Source organism: Hippopotamus amphibius, chromosome 5, assembly GCF_030028045.1.
Source record: "Hippopotamus amphibius kiboko isolate mHipAmp2 chromosome 5, mHipAmp2.hap2, whole genome shotgun sequence".
Taxonomy (NCBI): Eukaryota; Metazoa; Chordata; class Mammalia; order Artiodactyla; family Hippopotamidae; genus Hippopotamus; species Hippopotamus amphibius.
In genome coordinates, this window is record NC_080190.1 from 21,469,960 (window position 1) to 21,497,140 (window position 27,181).

The 27,181-nt window shown below is 44.9% G+C and overlaps 1 protein-coding gene across 4 annotated transcripts in view; it reads left to right on the plus strand.

Annotated features, from left to right (window-relative positions):
- Positions 1–432: 432 nt before the first annotated feature.
- XPNPEP1 (X-prolyl aminopeptidase 1) overlaps positions 433–27,181 on the plus strand; it is a 53,482-nt gene continuing 26,733 nt past the window's right edge. For 2 of the 4 annotated variants that reach the window (XM_057735083.1, XM_057735079.1), the window contains exons 1-4: positions 433–565; positions 8,472–8,560; positions 12,010–12,134; positions 26,123–26,186. In XM_057735083.1, the coding sequence (XP_057591066.1) occupies positions 534–565; positions 8,472–8,560; positions 12,010–12,134; positions 26,123–26,186 (310 nt within the window). In that variant the 5' untranslated portion in view covers positions 433–533. Of the gene's footprint in view, positions 566–2,068; positions 2,197–8,471; positions 8,561–12,009; positions 12,135–26,122; positions 26,187–27,181 lie in introns of those variants that run through there. The other 2 variants (XM_057735081.1, XM_057735082.1) reach the window with 2 other exon arrangements.

Below are 27,181 nucleotides of genomic sequence, written 5' to 3' on the forward strand. Positions count from 1 at the left end.
GTCCGGACATGGTAAGTTTGAGGTGCCTATTAGCTATCCAAGTGGAGTGAGCAGCTGGACTTTGCCTGTATGAGTGATTGGGAGGATATGCTTACGCTTCAGGAAGTGAGATCGATCGTGCTGAGGCACTTCCAGAACTGGCCACCTCCTCCTCCTAAAAGCTAGAACGTCCCTGAAGGGTCAGCTCATCGCGCCGCAGCCCCTTCAGCCGACAAAGCCCTTCTTTTTCCTCTTTGGGGAATGGCGAGAACAGAAATGACGCGCCACGGCCCGGCCTGCATCCTCTCACGCGCCGCTGGGAAAGAAGCCATGCGGGTTGGGATGGAAACGCAGAAGGGTCCCGGGGGGCGGGGCGGTCCGGCGGGCGGGCGGGGCCTGAGGGTGGGCGGGGCCGCGGCGCGGGCGCACGCCACAGAGGGGGGCGTGGCCGGCCCGGCGCGCGCGCGCGCGCGAGCCTCTTTCCCTCCCGCGGGTCTGCCGGCGATCAGCTGGTCTGCGCTCCCCTGACGTGCGCCGGGGCACGTCACCGCCGAATGGCAGCCTCCAGGAAGGCACCGCGAGTAAGGTGAGGGCACTCAGCCGGGGAGCCGGCGTCCCCCCAGCGCGCGGCCCCCGGGGCCCGGGCGCGCGTGTTGCACTCCGGAGGGCAGGGAAGAGCGGGTGAGGAGCCGCGGGCGGCCCGCCGCAGTCAGGCGCCGGCTGGGGCTGGCCGGAGCCCCTCCGAGCGAGGCCACGGGGAGGGAGCCGTGCAGCCGGGCAAGGTCCGGTTCGTTTCCGGCTGGGTCGCGGCCACCCCTGGGCAGCCCGAGCCGCGTCCCCCGACAAGTGTGTGTGCGAAGCTGCGGCGCTCGGCCCGAGGAGGCGCTGGCCCTCGCCGCCCCCTCCCCGGCCCGGCCAGAAGGCCCCGGTCTGGCAGGAAGTTGACCCCTCCTGGCTCCTCCCGGGTTCGGGGAGGCGGGCGAGCCCCTGCCCTCGCCCTTTAACCTGGGAATCTAATCCTCAAGTTATAACCCTGTCGGTATGACACCTGCAGTTCACTTTACTGGTCTGTCACTGCCACAAGCATAGGCAACCTTGGGCCCTTCCCCACCCAGGTGATTTCAGAGGCTGTGTAAGGGAATACTTGGGCATAATCTGCAGGAAAATCCCACCAGTAACTTGTCCTGGGTTCTCCCAGGATTCACGGAGGTGAGAAGGATAATCCCTTGGTCTCACACTAAACAGATTTCAGCCTATTCTTCCCCTACAACCAGAGTATACTTATAAGAGCAGCTAAGAAAATGGGAGACTGAGAGATAAGTTGAGAGATCATAAAGGCCAGAAGCTAAACTCCCCCGTAATCTACAGAGGCAGCCATTCTCTGACCGGTTGAAGCGTGAATGAATGGGCTTGGCAGCCTGGCAGGCTCACTTGCTGAACACAGACCATGGCTTGTACTTGTGTTTGTGAGTGGACAGATCTGAAACCGACCCTGACTCGGATTTGGCCTTGCCACAGCATGTTAGGGTTAGGGAGCCTGCCCAGCCCTGTGGAAGGGTGTCTGAGGTGTGGCCAACCTGCATGGGGAAGGAGCTGCCTGTGTAGAGCTGGAAGTGGGGTCTGGCAAGTGGATAATGAGTTAGGGCCCTAGGCTGAGAAGTAGCCTTTGAGGACCAAGTTGGTCTTTGCTGGAGTCATAGAATCACAACATTTTAGCGGTAGAAGGGTCTTTCAGCATCAGCTGAGAGAGCCCCCTTACCTCACACAGGAGGCCACTGAGAGGCTGAGAGAAAGGAGGCCATTTGCCCCAGGCACCTCCCCTAGTGGCAGAATTTAAGTGCCATTCAGTGTAAACGGGACTCAGTTTTGGTGATGGAAACTTAACTCAAATTGACTTAGGTAAGGGGTTGAGCTGGCTTCTAGTGCAGCTGAGTCCAGGAGACCACACTGGCATCAGACTTGGCTTCTCTCTTGCACCTCTTGGCTCTGATCTCTTCAGTGATGGCCTCATTCTCAGGCAGACTTTCTCCTTTGGCAGGTTGCAACAGTTCTAGTCTGACAGCCCCAGCAGGAATTGGGCCCTTTTACCTAATGGTTGGAGCAGAAATTGCAGATTTGATCCTTACTGGACTGATTTGATCCTTATGTCCATCCCTGAACTGATCATTGTGGTTTGGAGGGATGAATTGAGCAGGCCTGGGACCTAGAACTTGATGGGTGAGTGGGTGAGACTCATACCAACTCTGTGGACTGAAAATGGAGAGGAGACATTCTCAGAAGGAAAACCTAGATGCTCTGATCAAAAGAAAGAGGGTTGGATTCTGGGTAGGCAAAATAACATTGCCCACTTCTTCCCCCTCGAACTTGTTCCATTCTACCCTTGTCTCACCTTACAGGACATAATTGAGCATCTTGGTCCTTGTTTTGCCCCATCCTGAGTGATATACCTACATGATTCTCATCATGGACTAAGGGAAGGGAGAGTGTAACAACACTACTGGGATTTTTTTAAGAAGAGAGAAGAAGAAAAATGTGCTATACCCATCTTATAAAAAGACTGAATGGGAGGTTTTCTGCATGCTTTTCCTCTTACCCATCTCATGGCATATCATGACACTGAGAAGGTGTAGGCCAAAGTAGTCCTGGGCAGGAGAATCGAGCACTGAGCTGGAAGTTGGGAGGCCTAGGCTGCAGTCCTAGACTAGCTGTGTCATTAAATAGCTCTGAGGCCTTGAGCAAATTTTCTGTTTCTTTCTAGAGTGGGGAGCTGAATTGGATCATCCCTGAGGTATAGTCTAGCTCTGACATTTAATGATAGTCCTGCTTTAACTGAGAGCCTTAGAATGTCTGTCCAAGTAAGTGAAGTGTGGATGGATCTTGGACTCTACAGAGACCAGGGTCTGACAGGAACATGACTGTTTTAATGTTTAGCTGCTTTGTGTCTCCTTTGATCCTTACAGGAAGGTGGAGGTGGTGATGCTGCCAGAGGGAGCTTGAACTCAAGTTCTCTGTGACCATCACCTGTCAGACCTGATTTCTGGTCTTGGCTTTGCAGCTCCTGATGTGTATTTTCCTGTGGCAGGTTATCTGTTTCATCTCTTGTGAAGCGAATGATAGGGCTATTTCTGAATAACTTCCTTCCAGTTCTCTTTATCCTGTGTGTGAACTAGTCACTGGCACCAGTTAAATTTGAATATATAGAGAAATTGACTTTCTTCGCTCACCATCTTGTAAATGTGCATATGAAGTCAAGGGAAATCAGGTGAGAATGTGCCTTGTATTTCTGTCCAAGATCTTGCTTTGTAAAATATAACAGCTTTATTGAGATACAATTCAGGTACCACACAATTCACCTATTAAAAAGGACAATTCAGTGGTTTTGAGACTATTCCCAGAGTTGTACAACCATTACCATGGTCAATTTTTAGAACATTTTAATCCTACCCAGAAGAAGCCTGGGTTGCAATCACTCTGCATTTTCCCAACTCCACCCCAGCTCTAGGCAACCACCAATCTATTTTCTGTCTCTGGATTTGCCTGTGTTCTGGACACTGCATATGGAATCATACAGTGTATGGTCTTCTTTGACTGGCTTTTTTTCACTTAGCATAAAATGTTTTCCAGGTTTACTATTGATATTTTGTAGCATGTATCAGTAATTATTCTTTTTTATTGCCAAATAACATTCCATTGTATGTTTAGACCACTTTTATTTATCCATCAATTGATGGACATTTGGGTTGTTTCTACTTTTTGGACATTGTGAATAATGCTGCTATGAACATTTGTGTGTAAGTTTTTATGTGGATTTATGTTTTCAGTTTTCTTTGGTATGCACCTAGGAGTGGAATTGCTGGATCATAGGCTAACTCTGTGTTTAATCTTTTGAGGAATGCTGGACTGTATCCCAAAGCTGCTATACCATTTTATGTTCCCACCAGCAACGTCTGGGTGTTCCAGTTTTTCCACATCCTTGCCTGTACTTGTTTTTTTGTTTTTTATTTATTTTTTATTTTTTTACTTTTTAAAATATAAATTTATTTACTTACTTACTTACTTATTTATTTATTTATTTATTTATTTTATTGGCTGCATTGGGTCTTCGTCACTGCACACGGACTTTCTCTGGTTGTGGCGAGCGGGGGCTACTCTTCGTTGTGGTGTGCGGCCTTCTCGTTGCCGTGGCCTCTCTTCTTGCAGAGCACGGGCTCTAGGCGCATGGGCTTCAGTAGTTGTGGCACATGGGCTCAATAGTTGTGGCTCACGGGCTCTAGAGCACAGGCTCAATAGTTGTGGCTCACGGGCTTAGTTGCTCTGTGGCATGTTTTATCTTCCTGGGGCATGGATTGAACCTGTGTCCCCTGCATTGGCAGGAGGATTCTTACCCACTGCGCCACCTAGGAAGTCCCTGTTTTTTTGTTTTTTAAATTAGAATCTTCCTAGTGGATGTGAAGTGGTATCTCATGGTTTTGATTTTCATTTCCCTAATGAATAATGATGTTGAAAATCTTTCATGTGATTATTGGCCATTTGTATATCTTCTTAGGAGAAATGTCTATTCAGAACCTTTGACCGTTTAAAAATTGTAATATTTGTCTTTTTATTGTTGAGCTGTAATAGTTTTTTTTTAAGATTTATTTATTTATTGATTGGCTGATTGGCTGCATTGGGTCTTCGTTGCTGCATGCAGGCTTTCTCCAGTTGTGGCGAGCCGCAGCTACAATTCCTTGCGGTGCGTGGGTTTCTCATTGCGGTGGCTTCTCTCGTTGAGGAGCACGGGCTCTAGGCACGCAGGCTTCAGTAGTTGTGGTGCATGGGCTCAGTAGTTGTGCCTTGCAGGCTGTAGAGCACAGGCTCAGTAGTTGTGGCGCGTGGGTTTAGTTGCTCTGCGGCATGTGGCATCTTCCTGGACCAGGGCTCAAACCCGTGTCCCCTGCATTGGCAGGTGGATTCTTAACCACTGCGCCACCAGGGAAGTCCCTGTAATAGTTCTTTATATACTCTGGATACTAGAATCTTTTTTTTTTAAGATTTATTTTATTATTTATGTATTTAATTTTTGGCTGCACTGGGTCTTTATTGCTGCGTGTGGACTTTCTCTAGTTGTGGCGAGTGTGGGCTACTCTTCATTATGGTGGCTTCTCTTGTTGAGGAGCGTGGGCTCTAGGCATACAGGCTCCAGTAGTTGTGGCTCACGGGCTCTAGAGCACAGGCTCAGTAGTTGTGGCGCGTGGGTTTAGTTGCTCCATGGCATGTGGGATCCTCCCAGCCCAGGGACTGAACCCGTGCAGATTCCTAACCACTGTACCACCAGGGAAGCCCTGGATACTAGACTCTTATCATGTATATGAGCTACAAATATTTCCTCTCATTTTGTGGGTTGTCTTTTCACTTTTTTTATGGTATCCTTTGAAGCATGAAAGTCTTTAATTTGGTGAAGTCCAGTCCATCTGTTTTTCTTTTGTTGCATTTGCTTTTGCTGTCATAGTTAAGAAATCATTGCCTAATTCAAGGTCAGGCAGATTTATGCCTATGCTTTCTTCTAAGAAAACATGCATGTCTGTGATCCATTTTGAGTTAACTTTTGTATATGATGTGAGGGTAGAAGTTCAACTTTGTTCTTTTACATGTGGGTATCCAGGTGTCCCATCATCCTTTGCTGAAGAGGCTATATTTTTCTCCACTGAGTGGTACCCTTATAAAAAATTGACAGTAAATGTGAGGGTTTATTTCTGAATTGCATTTCATTGATCTATAAGTCTGTCCTTTTGCCAGTACCACACTGTCTTGATTACTGTAGTTTTATTAGTTTTGAAATCAGGAAGAGTGAATCCTTCAACTTTGTTCTTTTTCATGATTGTTTTGGTTATTCTGGATTCCTTGCATTTCTGTATGAATTTAGGATCTGCTTGTAAATTTCTACATGGAAGCTAGCTGGAATTTGATAGGGATCATATTGAATCTGTAGATTATTTGGGGGGAGTATTGCCATTTTAACAATATTGTCTTCCAACCCATGAACATGGAAAGTCTTTCCATTTATTTAGGTCTTTAATTTCTTTCAAAATGGTTTGTAGTTTTCACCTCTTTTGTTAAATTTATCCCTAGGTATTTATTGTTTTGATGCTGTTATAAATGAACTTTTCTTAATTTCATTTTTGTATTGTCCATTGCAAGTATATAGAAATACAATTGACTTTTGTATATTGATTTTGTATTTTGCATTCTTCTTTTTTTGGCCACGACATGCGGGATCTTAGTTCCCTGAACAGGGATCGAACCTGTGACCCCTGTAGTGGAAACATGGGAGTCCTAACCACTGGACCACCAGGGAATTCCCTGTATCCTGCATTCTTGATGAGTTTGTTTACTAGTTCTAATTTTTTGTGTGGTTTCTTTAGGATTTTCTGTATTGAAGATAATGCCATTTGCAAGTAGAAATAATTTTACTTTTTTTCTAATCTGGATGCCTTTTATTTCAATTTCTTGCCTAATTGCCCTGGATAGGACCTCTAGCACAATCTTGACTAGAGGTAGCAAGAGCGGACATCTCTGTTTTGATCCTGATCTTAGGAAAAAAGCATTCAGCATTTTGACATTAAGGATGATGTTAGCCATGGCTTTTGTAGTATTCTTGATCATGTTGAGGAATTTCTCCTTTTCTAATTTATTGAGTACTTTTATCATGAAGGGGTGTTGAATATTGTCAAATGCTTTTTCTGTGTCCATGGAGGTGCTTTTGTAGTTTTTATTCTTTATTCTGTTGATATTTTGTATTACATTAATTTTCATATGTTGAACCAATCTTGCATACCTGGGATAAATTCCACTTGGTGATGGTGTATGATCCTTTTTATATCTTACTGGATTCAGTTTCCTAGTATTTTGTTGAGGATATTTGCATTTATATTTATAAGAAATACTGAGCTATCTTACTTTTTAATGAAAGAACATATGATTCCCCCAGTAAAGACACCTCATTCTGTCCATGGAAATTAAAGTAGCCACCATCTAAAAGCAGGCCTGGAGTGATCGGTGAAAATGTCTAGACTTTTGGTTCTGGCTATGTGGTGGACTAAGCACATACAAATATGGTAGAATTATAACAAAACTATTTTTAAGTTCATAGCTGAATAAAATCTAAAATCCTTTCTATAGCCAACAATAGGCTCCTTATTGCCCCTGATCTTGTCTCCTAACCATTTTCCTCCCCATCTGCCAAAACACACATCAATACCACACTGGCCTCCTTGCTTTCCTTCAGGTATACCATGCCTTAGGGCCCTTGTACTTGCTGTTCCCCTTTTCTGGAGTGTTCTTCCCCTAGACATCCTCATGGCTTGATCCCTCCCCTTTTTTTTTTTTTTAATGTCTCTGCTAAAATGTCATCTGTTAGTAAAGAGGCCTTGCCTGGCAACCCCATATAAAACAATCTTTCCTCTTACCTCTCTGACAGTCTTCCCCTTGCCCTGCTTTACTTTTTTTTCATAGAACACATGCTTGCTGCCTGATAGACTGTTTTCTTGCGTCTGTTGTTTCTCCTCCTATATCCTCCCCTTTTAAGATCCTCCCCTCTTCCCCTGCCCCACCATGTAAACCTCTTGAGGTTAGAAATGTTGTCTCTTTTGTTCATTGTGGTGTCTAGAATACGGCCTGGATTATAGGAGATTTTCAATATATATTTGTTGACTGAATAGACTTGAAGGAAAGAGAAATCCTCAGGTGCCAGAAATGTAGGGGAACTTAAAGCCTGCCTGGCAGCTGGTAAGCTGAGCCTTGAGGGATTATACTTGCTTGCTACAGGCCTTCATAGCTGGGGTCCTTGGCATCAGACTATCCTAATATGACAGGACACGTGTGTAAATCTCCTTGCTAAGAAGTTAAAGTGAAAATTAATCTCAGAAGCAAACAACAGGGACAGCAGTGCTTGTACAATCTAGGATATGTCTCATTCTCACAGACAAAATAGTCTATGAGTCTGTAAGAATAGGAATGACCCGCCAAGAGGGAGCCAGCAGACTGAGCAAACTTGAGGATTACTGTTCCAAGATCTTCACATAGAGGGTCTGAAATGAATTTTAAAATAAGGGCCCCAAATAATTAAAGGTAAAAGAAGGAATAGAAACCATAGTGAAGGAATAGGACACCATGAAGAAGGGACAGGCAAATTTGAAAAAGAACCAAATAGAACTGTACAGGTGAAAAATACAGTCATTGCAAATAAAATATTTTTAGACTAGTTAAACAGGAAATTAGACATAGCTGAAGAGAATTCATGAATTAGAGACTGGGACTGAGAAGGTTTACCTGCCATGGTGATGTTTTATCTGCAGGTTTTATCTGAAACTTATTTCATCACTGATATTGGGGTGAGAGTTTTTTCCAACTCACGAAGGAAAATTGCTAAGTCAAGTTGATGTTCCACTCTGACTAAGCCTTGCCACGTTTACTAATGTCAAAGTTTGCAATATCCTGTTCTCTCTCTTTCTTAGGGCAAATTACCAGGATTTTCAGCTGAAAAATCTAAGAATAATTGAACCTAACGAGGTGACACGCTCAGGAGACTCAGGTGTAGAAACAGGTAATAATTTTACCTATCACTTAGATGGAACATCTCAAAAGGATTTTAGGGTCCCCCACCCCAACACCAAGTTGGGAGAGAAGAGAGGTAAGGGATTAATAACTGATTATGACAGGGGATGAGGGAATGTATATCTGGAAATTAAAAACCATTTTATCTTTTGGTTTCCTGGGTTGTTTATTGTTTTTTTGTGTATGTGTATGACTGTTTTTGGTAGAAGGTTAGAGAGTTATAATTTTTGCATTTCCTGTTTTTGGGGTGGTGGTGATGGTAGTGGTAGTGGTAGAGATAGGTTGATATTGAAAATGTCCTATTCTGATTTTTCTAATTTCTAATATAATCCTTTATTGACAACCTTAGAGATTAGCTTTGTTTTCATCATAAGACTATGAAATAAGAAAAGTTTATAATGTGTTATTGTGCTTTATAAATTGAATGGGCATTCAGAAAAATCTTTTTGGGAAAAATTTCTGGAACCATATTCACTTCCCAGGACTGGTTAGTTATATTGTTGGGTTGTGAGAAACCTGAATTCTGAAAAGTGGTGTATTTCTATATTTCTATCCCATGTAAACTGATGCTTTTCTGTGGACTATCCAGGAGAAATACAGTGTTTCCTTCTAGTCGACTGAAGAAGTCAATCCCATGAAGCACATTAGGAACCGTAACTGATCTCTATTTGGAAGATCAATGCTGTAACTACATGTAATTTTGGTCCTTTTTCTTTAAAAATGTAAATGTACCCAACACATTTTGGGCTGTATTAGGAGGGAGGTCAGGAAGAAATAGGAAAAAGAGGAAGTAGGAAAGGGAAAAGTGATAGAATAATTGAATTTAGAGTTTGAAGAAAACTTATCTTTCTTTTTATGACATATGAAGAAATAAAGGTTTAGGGAGCTTCAATTATCCGAGGTTGTAAATCCCAGCTGGAACCTGGAACCCACTTGTTTTGATTCCTTTGGTCTTAGAATGCTTTAAGAGAGCCTATGTTATGTTCCCTAGATAATACGATCTAATAGAGCATGGGCTTGGTGTTTGGATAGACCTTGGGTCCTGGTCCTGATGACCCAGTTGACTTGGGCAGGTATTTAACTCCTGTTTATTTATCTGTAAAATGGGAATAGTGAAACCTCCTGGGGGGGAGGGGTGGATTATTGTGAGGATTAACAACTAATGTATGTAAAGCCCTTGGCCCTCACTCAGCAGGGGGACAGAGAAACAAACCACCATCTCTAAAGCTATGGATGCTGGAAGAGCAGCTTAGCATCTGTGCAAATGTTAAGATGCTGAAATTGGAGTAAACCAGTCCCTTCTATTCTTATAACAAGGCATGTAGGAATCCCAGCTGGTGCTTCAGATTCAGATTTAAATAATATTTCTTGAGCTTCTACAGTGTACCATGGTGCTTTCACGCATGCTGTCTTGTTAAATTCTTCTAGCCACCCAGGGTGCTCTTCATGTATTTCCAAGCAGTGAAATGTCTTTTGTTTGTGATAAAGGCTGAAGGTTTAGGAACTTAGTTCTAAAATCAGACCCACATATGCAAAAGACTTTCAAATGAGTCATTCTTTTTAAAGCATGATTTAAAAATACCTGGCAACGTATGGGCTAATTTTACATCATGGACTAGGTTTGTTGTTCTTGGCTCCCCACTTCCCCGCACACCCTGATTAGCTCTTGGCTGCTTCTGACATTTCTGAAAAGTAATGGAATGTGGAATGAGCAGATGCTATAATACAGCATCTTCTAGGATCTTAGCTTTCTTTCACTGAAGATTCATTACTGTTATGTTGAGTCTGAAAGGATCATAGACACAAAGTGGTGATATTCATTCAGCCATCTTTGAGTGAGTGTATGCATATGTTAGGTGCTTGGCTAGATACATGGATTCAGAGATTAAGGTGACACATGGTCCCTGCCTTAAGGAGAAGCAACATATACACTTAATGCACCATTTATCACATTGCTTTCATGGTTAGTTAATTGTATATCTACCTCTAGTAATTGCAAACTCAACATTTACCATGTGCCAGGCACTGTTTCTAAGTGCTTGGTATATAGTAGCCCATTTAACCCTCATAAAAATTACTCTATGAAGATCACCAGCTATGATTTTCATGTCCTCCATCTTGACTGGCATTTCAACTGCTGCCGCCTCAGTGGCTGGGTCTTACAATTGTACCTGCTTTGTCTCCTTCTCAGCTCTAGCTGCTCGCCCATTCAGTCACTTTTAAGGCCTGTTGTCCTTGTGGCCACTGCTGCCTCAGCCACCTTTGCCCAGTGTATCCACCTCCTTGATAGCTGCCTCCACTGCCACAGCCCATTTGTTGCCTCAGCCGCTGCCGCTTACCACATCCTATCTGTTGGTTGTGGTATTGGGAGTTCTTTTCGTTGGGTCTGATATAGGTGACAAAGTGGCCGCATCAGACTGTAGACACCGACCAAATATGAAGGGCTTGAAGGATGAGGAACGAAGGCACGGGGAGGTGTTAATAGTGGTGAGGGGGGCAGGTGGCATTGTGGAGGGAAGTGTGGGGATGCCACTGTGGTGGAGTGAACTGAGGTGCTGGTGATTCTGAGGAGGCCAGCCAAGAGGAGGAATGTAATGATGAGGCAAGAGATGGTGATGAAGGTCAGAATGTGGTGCTGAGTAGGCAGGTTGTGGGGACCGGGAAGCAGAGGATGTCTTTGACCGGCTCCATTTTGCCTTTGATGGTTTTCAGCTTGTAATTGAGGAGTTTTTGCTTGCCATTGGTTCTGTTGACTTTGTTGATGAAGTCAGTAACTGATAATATTGATCCACACTACAGTCAGTGCTATAAACACCCAGTCAGTGCCATCAAAATCCATAAGTCAGGATGTGCACAAATAGAAGCCAAATTCTATAAGGAAATTAATGATCTTGAAAGAAAATATACTGGCTTCTATCATATAGTTGCTTTTTAAAATTCCAGATGCTCAGGCTAATTATATAAGTTCCCCAGGTAGTTTTCATGTGCAGCCAAGGCTGGAATACTGCTCCAAAGGATGTCTACATTTTTGCTTGACTTTTAAAAATGTTAAATTGCTCAGAAATATGGTTTGGAAACACAGATTTGTTCTGAAGCTCCTGAAAGATGTCATATTTGAAACAGTAAAAAGATTAGTCATACCAAGGGATTGGGGGAGGGAAAAGAAGGAGGAATAGACTGAGCAGTGAGGATTTTTAAGGCAATGAAAACTATTAAACTGTTAAATCATAGTGATGGATACGTGTCATTATATGTTTGACAAGACCCACAGAATATACAACGCCAGCAGTGAACCCTAATGTAAACTGTGGACTTTGGCAGATCATGATGTGTCAATGTAGATCATCATTTATAACAAATGCACCACTCTGGTACTCAGCTAGTCATTGAGTTGCATGGGGCAGTCTGGTTTTGGAACAAACTTTCCTGTTGTTGCAGACAGCAGAATGGCTCCAAAGGTGACTTCAGAGCTGCTTCGGCAGCTGAGACAAGCCATGGGGACCTTGGAGTATGTGACAGAACCAATCCAGGCCTACATCATCCCGTCGGGAGACGCCCACCAGGTACCGAGTGGAGATGGGCTGGTGATGGAACTCATCAGCTCCTCCTTTCTTCTCATTCTTCCCCCCCAGCCCCAATGTGTTTGTAGGGTTCTAATTGTCAACCCACATCTAAGCACGTCCTTCAGGGCTAGGCACAGGGACCTGTGTCCAGTAGAGGCTCACTGAATGTGTGTCAGTTTGGCCCTGGCTTCTTTATTTCCAATGTGTATAGCTAGCTTCCAATTAATTGTGGAAGAGTTAGTAGACGAATGAAGGGGTAAAAGTCTGGAGCTTTCTGTTGCTGATGCACTTTGCCCCATCTCCACTACCACACCCTGTCCCCAGCAGAATGGTCTGTCCTGCCTCCCTTCTCCCCACCCAGACTGCCCTATCCCACTGGAACAGCCAGAAGAGCAGCCAGAAATTCATCTTGCATCTCTACTCCAGCAGGTTTTAGGGGTTATTCTGTATAGCACCCCCATCTTCCCCGCAACCACCACCTTTGATGGAAGCATTTCAGTAAGTGCCCTCTATACCTGAGAACACTAGTGATTTAATTATGGGAGATTCGGATTTAGAGAGGTGGAGACTACGTGTGATGGGGCTGAAGAGCAGAGGATGAAAAGATTCTAGGATTTACTTTTTTAGGTCATTGAGTCAGCAGGTGTTTGAATGCCTACACCATGGTCATGGTACTGTAGGGTCACAAAGACAAATTTAAGTTTGAATTCCTGCCCTCCCCATGCTTATGGTTTAGTAGAGACATGAGATGATATACAAAGTGCTATTCTCCCATAGAGTCATCTACACGTACTCTTTATAGCCTTTGTTCACGTGTACTGCCTTAGGTATGGTGCATGACACAAAGATGAGAATGGTGCTGGTCTCGAGAAGCAGTTTAAGTAATGGAATTAAGATATGCACGTGTACTGCAAGGTGAATGTGGAGGTGCCATCAAGAAAATCTGGACAGCGGGCTGTGGATGTTTGAGGGGAGAGGGGAGGATGGTGGAAGGCTTCATGGGCAGGGGAGGTGTTCAAACTGGAACTTGAAGGATGTGTAGAGTTGCATGAATAGAGAAGAGGGGAAGGGATTCTAGATAGAAGGATTATTAGGAGCAAAGGCAGAGAAGCAGGGAAGCTTAGAGTGCTTTTCAGAAACAGTGTGGCGAGTTCCTCTGGCAAAAGCCTAAGGAAGTAAAAAGCAATAGTCAGAAATACTGGTCTTTTAGAATTCTTTAGTTGCAGGCAATAGAAACCACCTTAAAGTACTTTGAGCAATAAACATGCTTTATAAGGGTTTAGGGGCAGGGCCCCTGCACTGGCACACCTCCAGGTTGTGAGTGGTACTCTCTGGAGTTGTGTCTCAGGCAGGATGTCCCGTGGAACCTGAGGGCAGGGTGCAGCTGGCCCTCTCGGAGGGCTGGGGTGGCAGGGGTTTCAGCTCTTGCTTCAGATCAGTTTCTTTCTTTCTCAGGCAGCAAGGTAGATGGCGAATAGATGGCCACCCCACAGTTTCTGCATGTGTATCTCTTTGTCTCTTACTTTCAAGATACCAGATTGAGCTAGAACCTTAATCTGAAATCCAGAGTCTTGGGTGAGAACTTGATTGGTATAGTAGCTTGGTGTTTACCCTTGGTCCTGGTCACTGTGAGTGTGTAAGTGTGTGTGTACACGCGCTTGTGTGTGCTCACGTGTGGGATCATGTGTGGCGTTGACTGGCTGATGAGAGTTGCCACGATGGAGGGGGTGGCAGGTAAGGTATTACTGTAAGCCGAAGCACAGTTCCCAAAAGAGGTCCACTGTAGCTGACCTCCTTTTGGCCCTTCCCCTAAGGTGGCAGACCACATGGTCATGACAATATCAGGCCAGTGTTAACCTGGGGACAGCATCAAGATTGGACCCCTGCCTGGAGACACAGGAGATTTCCTGGCCTCAGGAGCAGATGAAGGGCTAAAATGAGTAACCAAAGGCATTGGATGATTTGAGGCAACAGCATCAAGTTCAGGATATTTTGATGTTTAGAACAGAGCTTCCCAAACCGTATTCTATAGCACTCCTGTTGCATTTTGTAAGGTGTTCTTTTTTTTTTTTAAGCTCTTTATTGGAATATATTGCTTTACACGCTTGTGCCAGTTTTTGAGGTACACCAAAGTGAATCAGCTGTATTTATACATATATCCCCATATCCCCTCCCTCCCGTGACTCCCTCCCACTGTCCCTATCCTAGCTGTAAGGTGTTCTGCAAAAAATGTAGTCAGGGGTTAAGAAAATAGTGAAATGAGCTGAACAGTTTCTTTTTTTTATTGTAGTAAAAAAGCTTAAGATAAAATTTCACTATTTTTCACACTACCATACAATGCAGTAGTGTTAACTGCGTGCACATAGTTGTTCCGCAGATCTCTAGAACTTTTTCATCTTGTAAAACTGAAACTCTACAGCCATTGAACACCTCTCCCTGTCCCTGCCAGCTGCCCTTCTGCTTCCTAAGAATCTGACCTCCTTAGGTGCCTCGTCTAAGTGCAGTCATGCAGGATTGTCTTTATGTGACTGGCTTATTTCACTTAGTGTAATGTCCTCAAGGTTCATCCATGTTGTAGCTTATGATAGGATTGCCTTCTTTTTTAAGGCTGAATAATAACCCATTGTATGCATGTGCTACATTTTCTTTATCCATTCAGCTGTTTATGAACATTCAGGTTGCTTCCATCTCATGACTCTTGTGAATAATGCTGCATTGAACGTGAATCTGTAAATATCTCTGGGATCTTGTTTAATTCTTTTGGTTATATACGCGAAATAGGATTGCTGGATCATACAGTAATTCTATTTTTAATTTTTTGAGGAGGCTGCATACTGTTTTCCATGGTGGCAGTACCATTTACATTTATACCAACAGTGCACAAAAACTGTAATTTCTTTACATTCTTGCGAACGCTTGTTATTTCTCTCGCTCTCTCTTTTTTTAAAATTAATTAATTAATTTATTTATTGGCCGTGTTGGGTCTTCGTTGCTGCACGTGGGTTTTCTCTAGTTGCGGCGAGCGGGGGCTGCTGTTTTATTGTGATGCATGGGCTCCGCATTGCTGTAGCTTCTCTTGTTGTGGAGTACAGGCTCTAGGCGTGTGGGCTTCAGTAGTTGCGGCACGTGGGCTCAATAGTTGTGGCTCACAGGCTCTAAAGTGCGGGCTCAATAGTTGTGGCACATGGGCTTATTTGCTCCACGGCATGTGGGATCTTCCTGGAGCAGGGATGGAACCCGTATCCCCTGCATTGGCAGGCGGATTCTTAACCACTGCGCCACCTAGGAAGCCCCTCTTTCTTTTTTTTTTTGATGGTGGCATCCTAATAGATATGAGGTGATATCTCATGGTTTTGACTCGTATCTCCCTGATGATTAGTGATGTTGAGCATCTTTTCATATGCTTGTTGGCCATTTGTGTATCTTCTTTGGAAAAGTGTCTATTCAGGTCCTTTGCCCATTTGAACAGTTTCTTAACTGTAGGATTTCTCAGGGCCTTTAATATACTAGTGTGCACTGTGCAATTCTAAGGAACAGATGAAGTATTCAGCACTTTCCAGATTTAAATGTCCGTGGAATTTTCACAGTCATCTCAGGAATGGGGTAGGGGACTCACTGTTCCATGGAATTCCTTAGTTTCTTGATCTTCAACAGCACTTTTTGTACCACAGTGGGTTCATACTTGCTCTTTGAAGAGGTGAGAGGAAGGGGAGAGTAGTAAGTAAAGAGGAGAGGCTTCTGAAGATGAGGGTTTGGCAAGTAAAAGTGGTTGAAGGGATGAAGGGGGAGGTGAGAGAATGAGGTATAAATGTAGGAGAAGGAGAAGATCAAGCAGGAAAGGGGGTTGTTGGCATGTGAGGAAGCTGAGGTGGCCGTGTGTGTTAATATTAAATTTAGTAGGCAGGGGAGGTAAGGAGAGACTGGTGGGCTTTAGGGGGGGCTTTGGTAACGGAATTCTTCTGTTCACCTCTGTTTAGATGCACAAGATTCACCAACTTCATAGGAACCAAAGTTTCACCTTGACTAAGGGCTGGATGAGTACGTAGGGTAGCCAACATAGCTTGGGCCTTAGGAGGTGTAGGTAGCAGAGGAGCTGGGCATCCCACCATTTAAGGGCATACCTTGGCCTTGTCCTCAAGGAACTCCTTTTTTCTTCTCCTGCCTGGGTACCTCTTATGGGCTCTTGCCTGCCTCCTGTCAGGCCCAGGCTTCAGCTTTGGGACTTGGGCTTCATGTCACATGGATTCTCTGCTGGATTCACCAGTGATGTTTTTCATTCTCTGCCTTTCAAGCATCAGGCAGTTGCCCTGGACTGATTAGACTGTAGCTGTCCTATCTCAGTATTGGGCAGGATGGTGGAGCACATTATATAGCAGTTGGTTTGGGGTCTCCTGTAAGTCCCTGTCGGTAAGTTCTCCAGAGAGACAGAACCAACAGGATATATATAGATGTGTGTGTGTGTGTGTGTGTGTGTGTGTGTGTGTGTGTGTGTGTATACACATATGGAGAGAGAGAGAGAGAGAAAGAGAGATTATGAGGCTTTCGGCTTTTGATCTCAGACTTTCAGGTTTGAACTGAAATTACACCACTGGCTTTCCTGGTTCTTCAGCTTGCAGAGGGCACCAGTGATGTAAGTCCCTATTTAAATCAAAGGCCTGAGAACCAGGAATGCTGAAGTCCGAGAGCAGGAAAAGATGGATATCTCATCTAAAACAGGAGAGACCAAATTTGCCCTTCCTCCACCTTTTTGTTCCATTCAGACCCTCAGTGGATTGGATGTGGCCCATCTGTATCGGTGAGGACAGTCTTCATTGGGTCTACCAATTCAAATGTTAATCTTTCCCAGGAACACCCTCACAGCCACACCCAGAAATTATGTTTTACCAGCTAGCTATCTGGGAATCCCTTAGCCCAGGCAAGTCGACACATAACATTAACCATCCCACCATGAGCACCCTGTTGTCTGAAGTCGGGTCTCTGCTTTGAAAGGGTCTCACAAGCTGTCATGGAGCCCCAGCCAAACTCCTAACAGTTCTGCTTTATTTATGAACCTTCACCTCCAGGTGAGGCCTCATTGTATGGAAAGATTTGACCTGTGAGTATTACTTGCATTAACCTTTGAAGGTTTCCAGTTCAGGGTGTGTTGGAAGCTTTGTAGCCGTTGGTATTTCAGTTTCAGTTTTCTTTTGCCTGGAGTTAGGAAAAAATCTATATGTTTACTGGTAGGGGACATTCTTGTAGCCAAGCCAAGTTTATCTTGCTGTTGTTGGTCCTGGGTGCTATTCCTTAGCCATCTTTTTTTGGTATTGTAAAGCTGGTTTTTGGTCTAGTACCTTGATTAATTTTTAAAAATTATGTCTTTGACATTAAGTGTGACCTAATACACCCAAAGCAGTTTCTTAGTCAGCTGTGGGAATGGTAGCAACACTGGCCAAACCACAGGTGATGCTCCAGGCTTTCCCTCCGTGTTATGTCTCCTGCTGATGGGTCTGGAACATCAGAGTTGCGTGGCTCCTCCCTAGATGAGGAAGTTGAAGCTCTAATCCTGGAAGAATGTGTTTTCCAGGGATAACATCCTGAAAACATCCTTAATAAATTAAGCTTGCTTGATATTAGCTGTCACTTTTATTGCAGAAGTCACTATTTGTTTAGGCTTCACAAACTTATATTCTTGTACTCTCGCTGTCTGTCCTCTTCTCCCTCACCTCCCTCCCCCCGCCCCCTCCCCCCACCATTTTCTTTGTTAATCTTTAATGATCATTTCTGTTGCTGTAGCTTAGCCACCATCTGCCTTGCAAGGCGGGAGAAGTTGTGTTCTGTTTGTTTGGTGCGGGTTTCCCGACCACCACATCAGGGCTAGATAATGGGACAAATGTAGACGGCGCGCAGTTAGCATATAGGTAAGCCTGTGGGCTCCAGAAACTGGGTTCAGGTGCCAGACTGGCCACTTAACTAGCTGCCTGACCTCAAGTAAGTTACCTCACATTCCTAAGTGTCAGCTGAACTCTCTGGGTCTCAGTTTCCCCATCTGCAAAAAAGAGATAGTGACATATCTATCTCTTAGGGCTGTTGTTAGGATTAAATGAGTTAATAGATATAAATTCTTAAAGCACATCTGTCACCTAATAAGTCTCATTATATTAGCTGCTATTTTTGTTGTTATTGTTACTGTTGTAGAAATGAATGAAGGAAAGTATTCCCTTAAAGAGATTAAAGAGTAGATAGCCCCAGTCACAAATCTAACACAAAACGCAGCTAGTAAATGTCATAGGATGGAACTGTCAGCGCCTTCCAGTAGAAATATATGAGGCACAGTAGCCATGGGAAAAAAAAAGTAAAAAGAAACAGTGAAATTATTTTTAATAATACATTTTATTTACCCCAGTATGTCCAAAATATTATCATTTCATCACATCGCCAGTATAAAAAATCATTAATGAGATAGTTTACATTTCTTTTTTTATACTAAGTCTTCACTTCCAGTATGTATTTCATTACAGAACATCTCAACTTGAATGTGGAATGTTTGTTGGAAATATTTCATCTGTATTCAGATTTCATAAAATTTACAGTTGAAAAAAGTGGACTTGCATACCATAGTTGTTCTAAACATACTTAAAAAGTTTGTGATAACTGAGTCTTGAGCATGTTTTAAAATTTATGTTTAAATTAATTGAAATGAAAGAAAATTAGACATTTAGTTTCTCAGTCACATTAGCCACATTTCAAGTGCTTGGTAGCCTCATATGTCTGGTGGCTACTCTAATGGTCAGCACAGATTTAAATAAAGTGTGGACGGAACTTACAGGTGAGAGGGAATATTTTAAGCTGGCAGGGTCAAGAAAGGCTTCATGATGGAAATGCATTTAGATTGGAAGGTGACCAGGTAGAATTTGGATGCTTGGAGGTAGAGAGGTATAAACACTACCATGGGCAAATCCATGGACGTAGCAGAACGTGAATAATGATAATGTTAAGAAGAAAGAGTAATAGGGTCTGGTCAAGGCCACTCATGAGCCACCAGAGTCAGGAGTGTAGGTTTTTGTTAGACAGTGGGGACCCACTGAGGGCCTCTGAACAAGAGAGTGACACGATCAATCAGTGGGAGCAGTGTTCAGTGTGGACTGGAGAAGGGAGACACTGGGAACTGAGAAGCCTGTTCAGAGGCCATTGCAGGATTCCAGAGTCAGGGTGCAGAGGGCCTGCACTTGGGTGCTGGCCTTAGGAGCAGAGAAGAAGGGAAGGATTTGGAGGAGAAGCAATAGATAGATTGAGCGAGGACCTTGCAGGCAGGAATTGGGAAGTTTGGAAGCCAAGAGGCTTTGTGGTGCCATCCACAGAAAGAGATGAGACGCCCCGCGTTCCTTGTTTCGGGTCCTGTGGAGGGGAGGGCCGCAGTTGGGATGACTGTTATGTGGGACTCTGCGTCCTCGCCAGCACTGTGAGGACAGGGAGGAAGGGTTGGCCTTGTGTGTGACCTGCCGCAGCAGCCTCCTCAGTAATAGAGAGGCTGCTGTTCTCTGGGGCTCTTGTTCGTTTCCTTTCAGGCTAGATTCAGGGTTGATGGAATTTCTCCTACGGGTGGGGGAGGGAGGGTGTTGGAAAAATGAAGAGGAATCTTGAATTCTCTCCTTTGTGTACTTTCCAAAACACAAATACTCACCCACACACTGTTGCGTGCTAGAGAGAATATGCACCCCAAATGCATAATTGTGCAAGGACTTGGCACTCCAGGGGTCAGCTCATCTCTGTCCTCTGTGACTCTAAGGGTTTTTTCTTTTAAATTCAGAACAGGGGTTGTGGTCTTAATGAGTTTGGGCCCCGGGGGGACTTTTATAGTGAGGAAGTGTCCATTCTCTCTTGTAATCTGGGTGTTTTCATGTACCTTCTAAGTCAGATGTTGGGATTTGTGGGTACTACTGGCCCCAAACCAGGAGAATCATTGGTTGGGGCCAGAACTGCACTGGCACTACCTTTGAGAAATTTGAACTCTTCATCCTCCCCTTCTGTAAGGCCCCTCGTTCTGCTTTTGGGCTCAGCTTAGTCAAAAGATCACGTTTTTGTGGGGGTGACTCTGCCAACTTGAGTTTTTGGCTGTGTTTATGGTTCCTCCTTCTGGAAGACATGAATCAGATTTTCCTAAACTCTTTGGATTCTACTCCCATTCCTCCAGGAGTTGGCTTCCTGTTTTTATTTCTTAAATAGGCTCTCTCCTGGGGTGGAGGTGGTGATTTTTATCCCAGAGTGATTTTATCCACTGTACTAATTAGAGTAACGCTAGCTGTGGTAACACATCTCAAAATTTCAGTGACTCGGTATTGTAGAGCCTTAATTCTTGTTCATGTAGCAGTCCAGAGTGGGTGTTCCTGGTTGGTGGGTGACTTTCTTCCACTAGGAAGAAGAGTGATTCAGGGATCCAGGCACTTTCCATCCTACGATGCCACCATTCCAGCTGGCGGAAGGGAAGGAGTGTGCAGAGGGCACATCCATCTTTAACTGCCCTGACTCCAGCATCACTTCCCATCAGTGAGAACGAGGCATGTGATCCCACCTAGATGCAAGGGGGCCTGGGAAATGAAGTTATAGATGGGAAACCAACCACTCTTCAGTGACTGTACAGTAAGGAAAGGGCATGAATCTTTGTTGTTGTTTGTTTTTCTTTAAGAACTTTTATTGAGATATAATTGACATACAATAAACTGCATATATTTAAAGTGTACAATTTGATATTTTTTTCCTTAGTAGTGTGTATACAGCACTCCCCATCTCCCATCATCTCCCTGCCCCCCCCCGCCCCCACCCCGGGCATGAATCTTTGGACAGCTATCTGTTTTGCCCACATGTCTTGACTTGGTTTCATTTAAGAGAGAGGAAAATGCCAGGGGATGGGAGTTACCTTAGTATTTGGGGTTTAGTTGTTCTTATCTTCATTCATAGTCTAACCTCTGGGACTTCCTGTGGATACACAGCCATTTAATCTTTTGGTTTCATTTTTGTTGAGAACTTCATGTGTCTGAGGCACTATACCAGGCTCATGGCTTAGGGAGGTGAAGGATCGGGAAGGGGGACAGATGTCACCCCCACAAGGGCCCGTATAACTTTAGTCACGCTTACCTTGGCACCCAGCCATCTGCCTTGCTTGTCCTGTTCCATCTGCATGTGGCCATGTTGCTCACTCTTCTTAAAACCCAGCTCTGGTCATGTCACTACACCCTGTTGAACTTCTTTTCTCTCCCTAGAACTTGCAGGAGAAAGTTCAAACCTCTTAGTGTGGTATTTGAGGTCCTTGACCATTGTCTTCAGCCTGCCTTTCCAGGAATCTCTGCTGCCATCCCTAGAACTTTCTGCCCCAGCAGTCAGGCTAATCACATGCTGTCCTGCCACACTTGCTTCTGGGACTTCTTGAACTTTTCCTCCTCCCTGCATTACCTTCCTGCTTTTCCTCCCTTGTCGGTGGTGGCCCAGGTCACACCTCTGAGCTTGGCCTGATGGATTCAAAGCAGATCCGAGCTTGAAACTGTAGCAGATACCATACTGCATATGCAGCATAGTTGATATGGCTGTTTCTTAGGGCTGTTTCACTATCAGTCTTATTTTGCTTGTTGGATTGCCCACTCTGAGAAGATGTTTTCCTGCATTTCCTACAGAGTCTGACTCATCATCCGGTGCACAGTAATAAGTGCTACAGTTTACCAACAGCTTGGCATGTGCTAATTGCTTATGTCACACTTCAGCCTTCGAAGGTGGGCATTTTTATGATCCCTGCTTTACACATGAAAAAGTTGAGCCCAAGATTTACCCAGCCAGTAAGTGGGGGGAGCCAGGCTTGAACAAAGATTTGATTCCTGGGTGTAGGAGACATGTTATGTGGTGGGTGATGAAGGTAGAGGTGAATGGGGTGCATACCTGTGTTCCTTGTTCCCTCAGAGTTTATAATCCACTTGTGCAGACCAGATGTGCACAGTCTCTGTACAGAATAAAAGAGGTTGCTTGGCAGTGTGGCAAGGGCATGGGCTTTTGAAAGTTAGACCTGAGATCAGATCTCGGCTCTGCCACTTAGAGCAGTGGTGCCTTGGAGGGAAAGTAAGTAATTTACTTCTCTGAGGTGCTGAGTTCATCTTCTCCCTCTTCTCCCTCTCCTCCTCCTCCTCCTCCTCCCTCTCCCTCTCCTTTTTTTTTACCGCATAAATGGAAAGTATGATACCTTCTAGAGCTGCTCTTGGGGTTAGAATTAGGGGAAATGAAGATAGTTATTGGCAATAAGTAAATCTTAGCCAATATTACTTGTTGTTATCACCCACCCAAGGTGGGGGCATGGATAGATGCCGGTGTGGATGGTTCTGTAAAATTCAGCGATGTGGGAGATCTCGGAACGCTGGGTGTGTCAGAAAGCTTTGTGGTGGAAGAGGGCATGTTTGAACTGGGTGAGGCTTTTTTTTTCTGTAGTTTACTGATATGCTTTATTTGGCTGTGTGTTATTTAAATTGTTTGAATTAGATGCCAACATTTAAAAATTGGGTGATCTTTCACGAGCAAACATATATTTAGCTTCTCCGGAAATATCGAAGGTTGGCAACATTCCAGCATGACAGGAATCAGAGCTGAGGAGGAGCTGCTGTCTCTGGAAGAGACAGCCCCTTGTCCTGCTTTACTCATTTAGTTTACCTGCCTGTACCCTAGGGCTTTTGAATTTGAAACTTTGGTTATAATCCCTTCTGGTCTTTTGCTTGTTGCTGCTGTAACAAACTTAGTGGCTTATGACGACACAAATTTATTATCTTACAGTTCTGGAGGGCTGGAGTCTGCAGTGGGCAGCAGGGCTAAGTGACTTCCGGAGGCAACGGGGAAGAGTCCATTTCCTTGTCTTTTCCAGTTTCTAGAGGCCACGTGCATTTCCTGGCTTTTTCCATCTTCAAAGAGGTGGCTAAGGTCTTAACTGCGGAGAAGGTTCATCTCTCCTCCTGCTTGTTCATTTATTCTGCAATTTTTGGTTGCAGGCCTAGTGTGTGTCACCTGTGCCCTATACAGGGACAGTGAGAAACAAAACACAAACACCCTGATCTCATGGAACGTACATTCTGGGGGGCAGGACAATACAGTAACAATGTAAAAGAGTCATTAAGAAGAGAAATGTCTAGAAAAATGTGCCACACAGAGGTGAAACGGGTCGAGTGACTACTGTAGCTGGGTAGTCCAGGCGAGCCTCTCTGCGGAGGTGACATCTGACCTGAAATATGCTGTTGGGAAGGAGCCTGCCATGCCATGATCAGAGGGAGACTTTTCCAGGCACAAGGAAGAGCATGGGCAAAGACCTTGAAGCAGGAATGCCACTGGGAAGCTCAGGGAGCAGAAAGCAGGCTGTGTGGCTGGAGCACTGTGAGTGGGAGGGTTGTGGGAGGGGAGTTTTGGGAGGAGAGCAGGGCCGGGTCAAGCTGTGCCTTGGGGATTGAGCTGGGGTTTGGATTTTATCCTGAGTGTGATAGGAAGTCATTGGAGGGTTTCAAGCAGGATGCTAACATGATATATACACATTTTGAAAAGCTCACTCTGAATGTGTGCGAAGAGTGGATTGTAGGGGCAGTGGTCCAGGTAGAGACAAGGGAGGCTTGCACAGGGCATATTAGAGATGAGGAGAAATGGACAGTTTTGGAGAAAAAGCCAATGGCTGTGTTTCTTTGTGCCTTTTTCCTAGTATGCTGAGGCTTTGGCTTATTTTAGGCCTTTTGCTATTCTCTAGGGAGAATGTTCCCGGGCTTTGCCAGCTTCATGGCTGGGGGAAGAGTGGGAGGCCCAGGCCCAGTGCTTGTCTGGCCTCTGCTTAGCCTGTTGGTGTGGAGGTGACAGCTTTGGTCAGTGATGTCTTTCTGGCACGTTGACCACTTAGGTCATGTCTAGACATTCTTGCCCCAGCCCTCATCTTGATCCCAAACCAAACACGTGCACCTGTTGTTAATTCCCCTTCCCTTTGGAGAAACACTTTTCCTGCCTTTGCTGAGAGGCAACTCTGGGTAAACCTCTGGGGGGCCCTGTGCCTTCTCCCAGGCTTCCCCAGGTAGGGATAGGGACTCCTCGAGAGCGGGGTCCCTGCTTGCCAGAGCCACGCCAGGCCAAGAGCAGCAGTTCTTCTCTGCCAGCCCCTTACCCACGTCCTCGCTGTGTGTCGGGAGGGAGAGCACCCAGCCAGGGGGACCTCCTTGTTGGTTGAGAGTGTCCTTTCTGTGTCTCCCCTGTTGTGCACTGTGATTTTCAGTGTTAACTTAGTTTTCTGAGCCTCTTAGCTGTTTTTTCACCACTCAGGAAGAAGAGATTTATATTATCTCTTTTGTTGCGTATATACAGCGCTCTCAGGTTTCTGGTGATTTGTTTTGAACATTCACTTACTGCTCCTCACAACAGAACTAGGAGAAGGGTGGGAACCTACTCCCCCATTTTGGCCTTTTTTTTTTCAGTCTTGCATTCAGTAATGACTGGGTTAATAAGCAAAGGAGGGCTCTACAGTTCATAAATGGTGCTGGCGGCCACTTCTTTCTATGTCCCTAGTGCTGTCTGGTCAGCATACCCGTGTTTTTTTTTTTTTTTTTTTTTTTACCTGTGTGTTTTGGGATCAGACACTCACCTGCCATTGCATGCGGCAACCTGAAACGGCCCGTTGTAGAAATGAGGAACTGAGCTGAGAGAGGTGAGGAGACTTGTTGCAGACCACGCAGCTAGGCCTGCTGGAGGCAGGGGCAGCCCAGAGCTCGCAGAGCTCCTTCACCCTGCCATCCTGATTTCTCTCTGCTGGCCCTTCCAGCACCTCCGTGGGTCATGGTCTTGTGACTGGTCTGAGGGTGCGATTGTGGCTGCCTTGGTGAAAGGGGCAGCTGCCACCCATACGGCAGGAGTGGAACCTGGGAGCCATTTTTCCCTATAATATGTTGACTGCCCCAAAATGCCTTGGGGTCTAGCCAGCGGCCCCCTTCTCTATCCTATGCACTCTTAACTCTGCCAGGTCCTTGAGCTTAGGAAAAACCTGCTAAAAGGAGAAGGAGCAGCAGCTCTGGTCTCAAGCAGATCAGATCTTCACCCTGCTATCGATGTAATTACTTAAAGATTCTATGTTTGAAGCTCAGTTTTCTCATTTGCTATTTGTCTTATCCTGGAGAGTCACTTTGAGGATGGGAGGTGATGTGTTTTATGGGGCAGTGTGGCAAAGGGCTTCAGAGTCAAGGCTTTGAAGCTGACTGCCCAAGTTCAAATCCTGCCCCTGCTACTTCTTAGCTGTGTGACTTTGGACAAGTTCCTTGCTTGCTGTGCCTCCCTGGCTAGTTACACACTGTGGCCTCGTTCCCTCTCCTCAGTAATGGGAACCTCTTTCTTAGCCCTAATCCCATTCCATTCAGAGGCAAGGGATTGTCGGCTGGGAAGGACCTGGGTTTGAACATGATGTTTTATTTTGCTGAAGCCTCCTGGGTTGGAGGAAGCATTTCCCTTTGGTCGCTAACAGGAAGGAACAGGGTCTGCATGGGAGAGATTGGTGACACTGCCTTGGATGGGGGACACAAACAGGAAGTTCAGAAATAAACTGATATCTAAAGAGACTTTAAGTTAGAGAATTATTGGTACATAAAACAGAAATTCGGGCTTTTCAGAAAAATAACAGATGCCTAAATGTCAGTGGCAAGGAAGGGAGAAGGCTATTGGTTTGTTTTTTTGAGTAAGATCTCAGTGGGGAAAGAACAGTTTTGATCTGTTTCTCTTAACTTGCTTTGTTCTCCAGATGAAAAAAATTGAGGGTAAAGGGAACAGCCCTTTAGCCCTTAATTAATTAGGGTCTTCTGTAGTGTGTACTAATTAAAAAAAAATACTTAGCTTGCCTTTTCAGCTAGACTGTCAGTTCCTTGAAGGCAGGTGCCCAGCTTTTGCCAGCCTTTGTAGTCCTGCTGGGCTGAGCCGGAGTCGGCATGTGACTGATCAAGGTCCAATCCCTCCTCCTTTTTGTTTTCCAGAGCGAGTACATTGCTCCCTGTGACTGTCGGCGGGCCTTCGTCTCTGGATTCGATGGCTCTGCAGGTGAGTTGCTAAATTCTCTTTGTTCTTTTGATACTTGTGTTCGCCTTTCAAAAATAACTGGACCCAGTTTCAGCCTGTGGTATAGAACCAAAAAGAAAATGCAGACCAGACGTCCCCATTGAGCCTCTGCAGAGGGGGTGTGGTCCCGGCATCCCCAGCCCCTAAGCTTACATTTTAGTGACTCTTTTCTCTATGCTTTTGCTTTTCAAGTCTTAAAGAATGTTATTTAAAAAATATTTTTGAACTTTTTATTAATTCTGTATGTATAATATACATACAGAAAAGTGTATCAATTAACCCGAATACCCCTGTGTAACTAGCACTCCAAATAAGAAGTGGGACACTAATAGCATCCTTAAAACAAACCTCCTCCTTAGCCGGTTGGTCGTGTGTAATTGTCTAAGCGCTTGCCTTTTGGTTTCTCTGTTTTCACTGTCTGCTTAAATAACAAAGATTAATATTGAGCTACATTGGTGCCTTGCTGTAACTTTCCCAAAGCTGCTGTGCCCTTGAGTTTTAGGGTGGGTTTTCTCCTTCAGACTCCCATCCCTTAAGCTGCTAGACTTGGTGGGAGCCCCTCTCCTCACAGTTAGCGCTCGGCTTCCACTGATGTAAGTGCGTGTATTGGTTGGCATGTTAGGATTGGTTTTGGCTGACATCTCTGCTGAAAGCCCTAAGTTCTGCTGGGCCCGTGGGAACCAAGGGCAGGTAGAGGTGGGAAGCATAAGCTCCCTGCTGGTGACCAGCCGCTGTGTCACCATGAACACTCACAGCATCTAGGTGTTCTCTCTTGGGAAAGGTGAAACACTTCCTTTGGGGCATCTGTGGAGCAGAGGGCTGTGATCACTGAGCAGATCCACCTCTATCTTGTTAATTATGAGGCTCTTGTGGCCGTAGGTCCACAGACCTCTGTTCTACTGGCCTTGACTCATGTGAGTGGGGTCCTTTCTGTGCAGGGGCCAGTACCCAGGCTGCCTCAGGACTGTTTCTTTCAG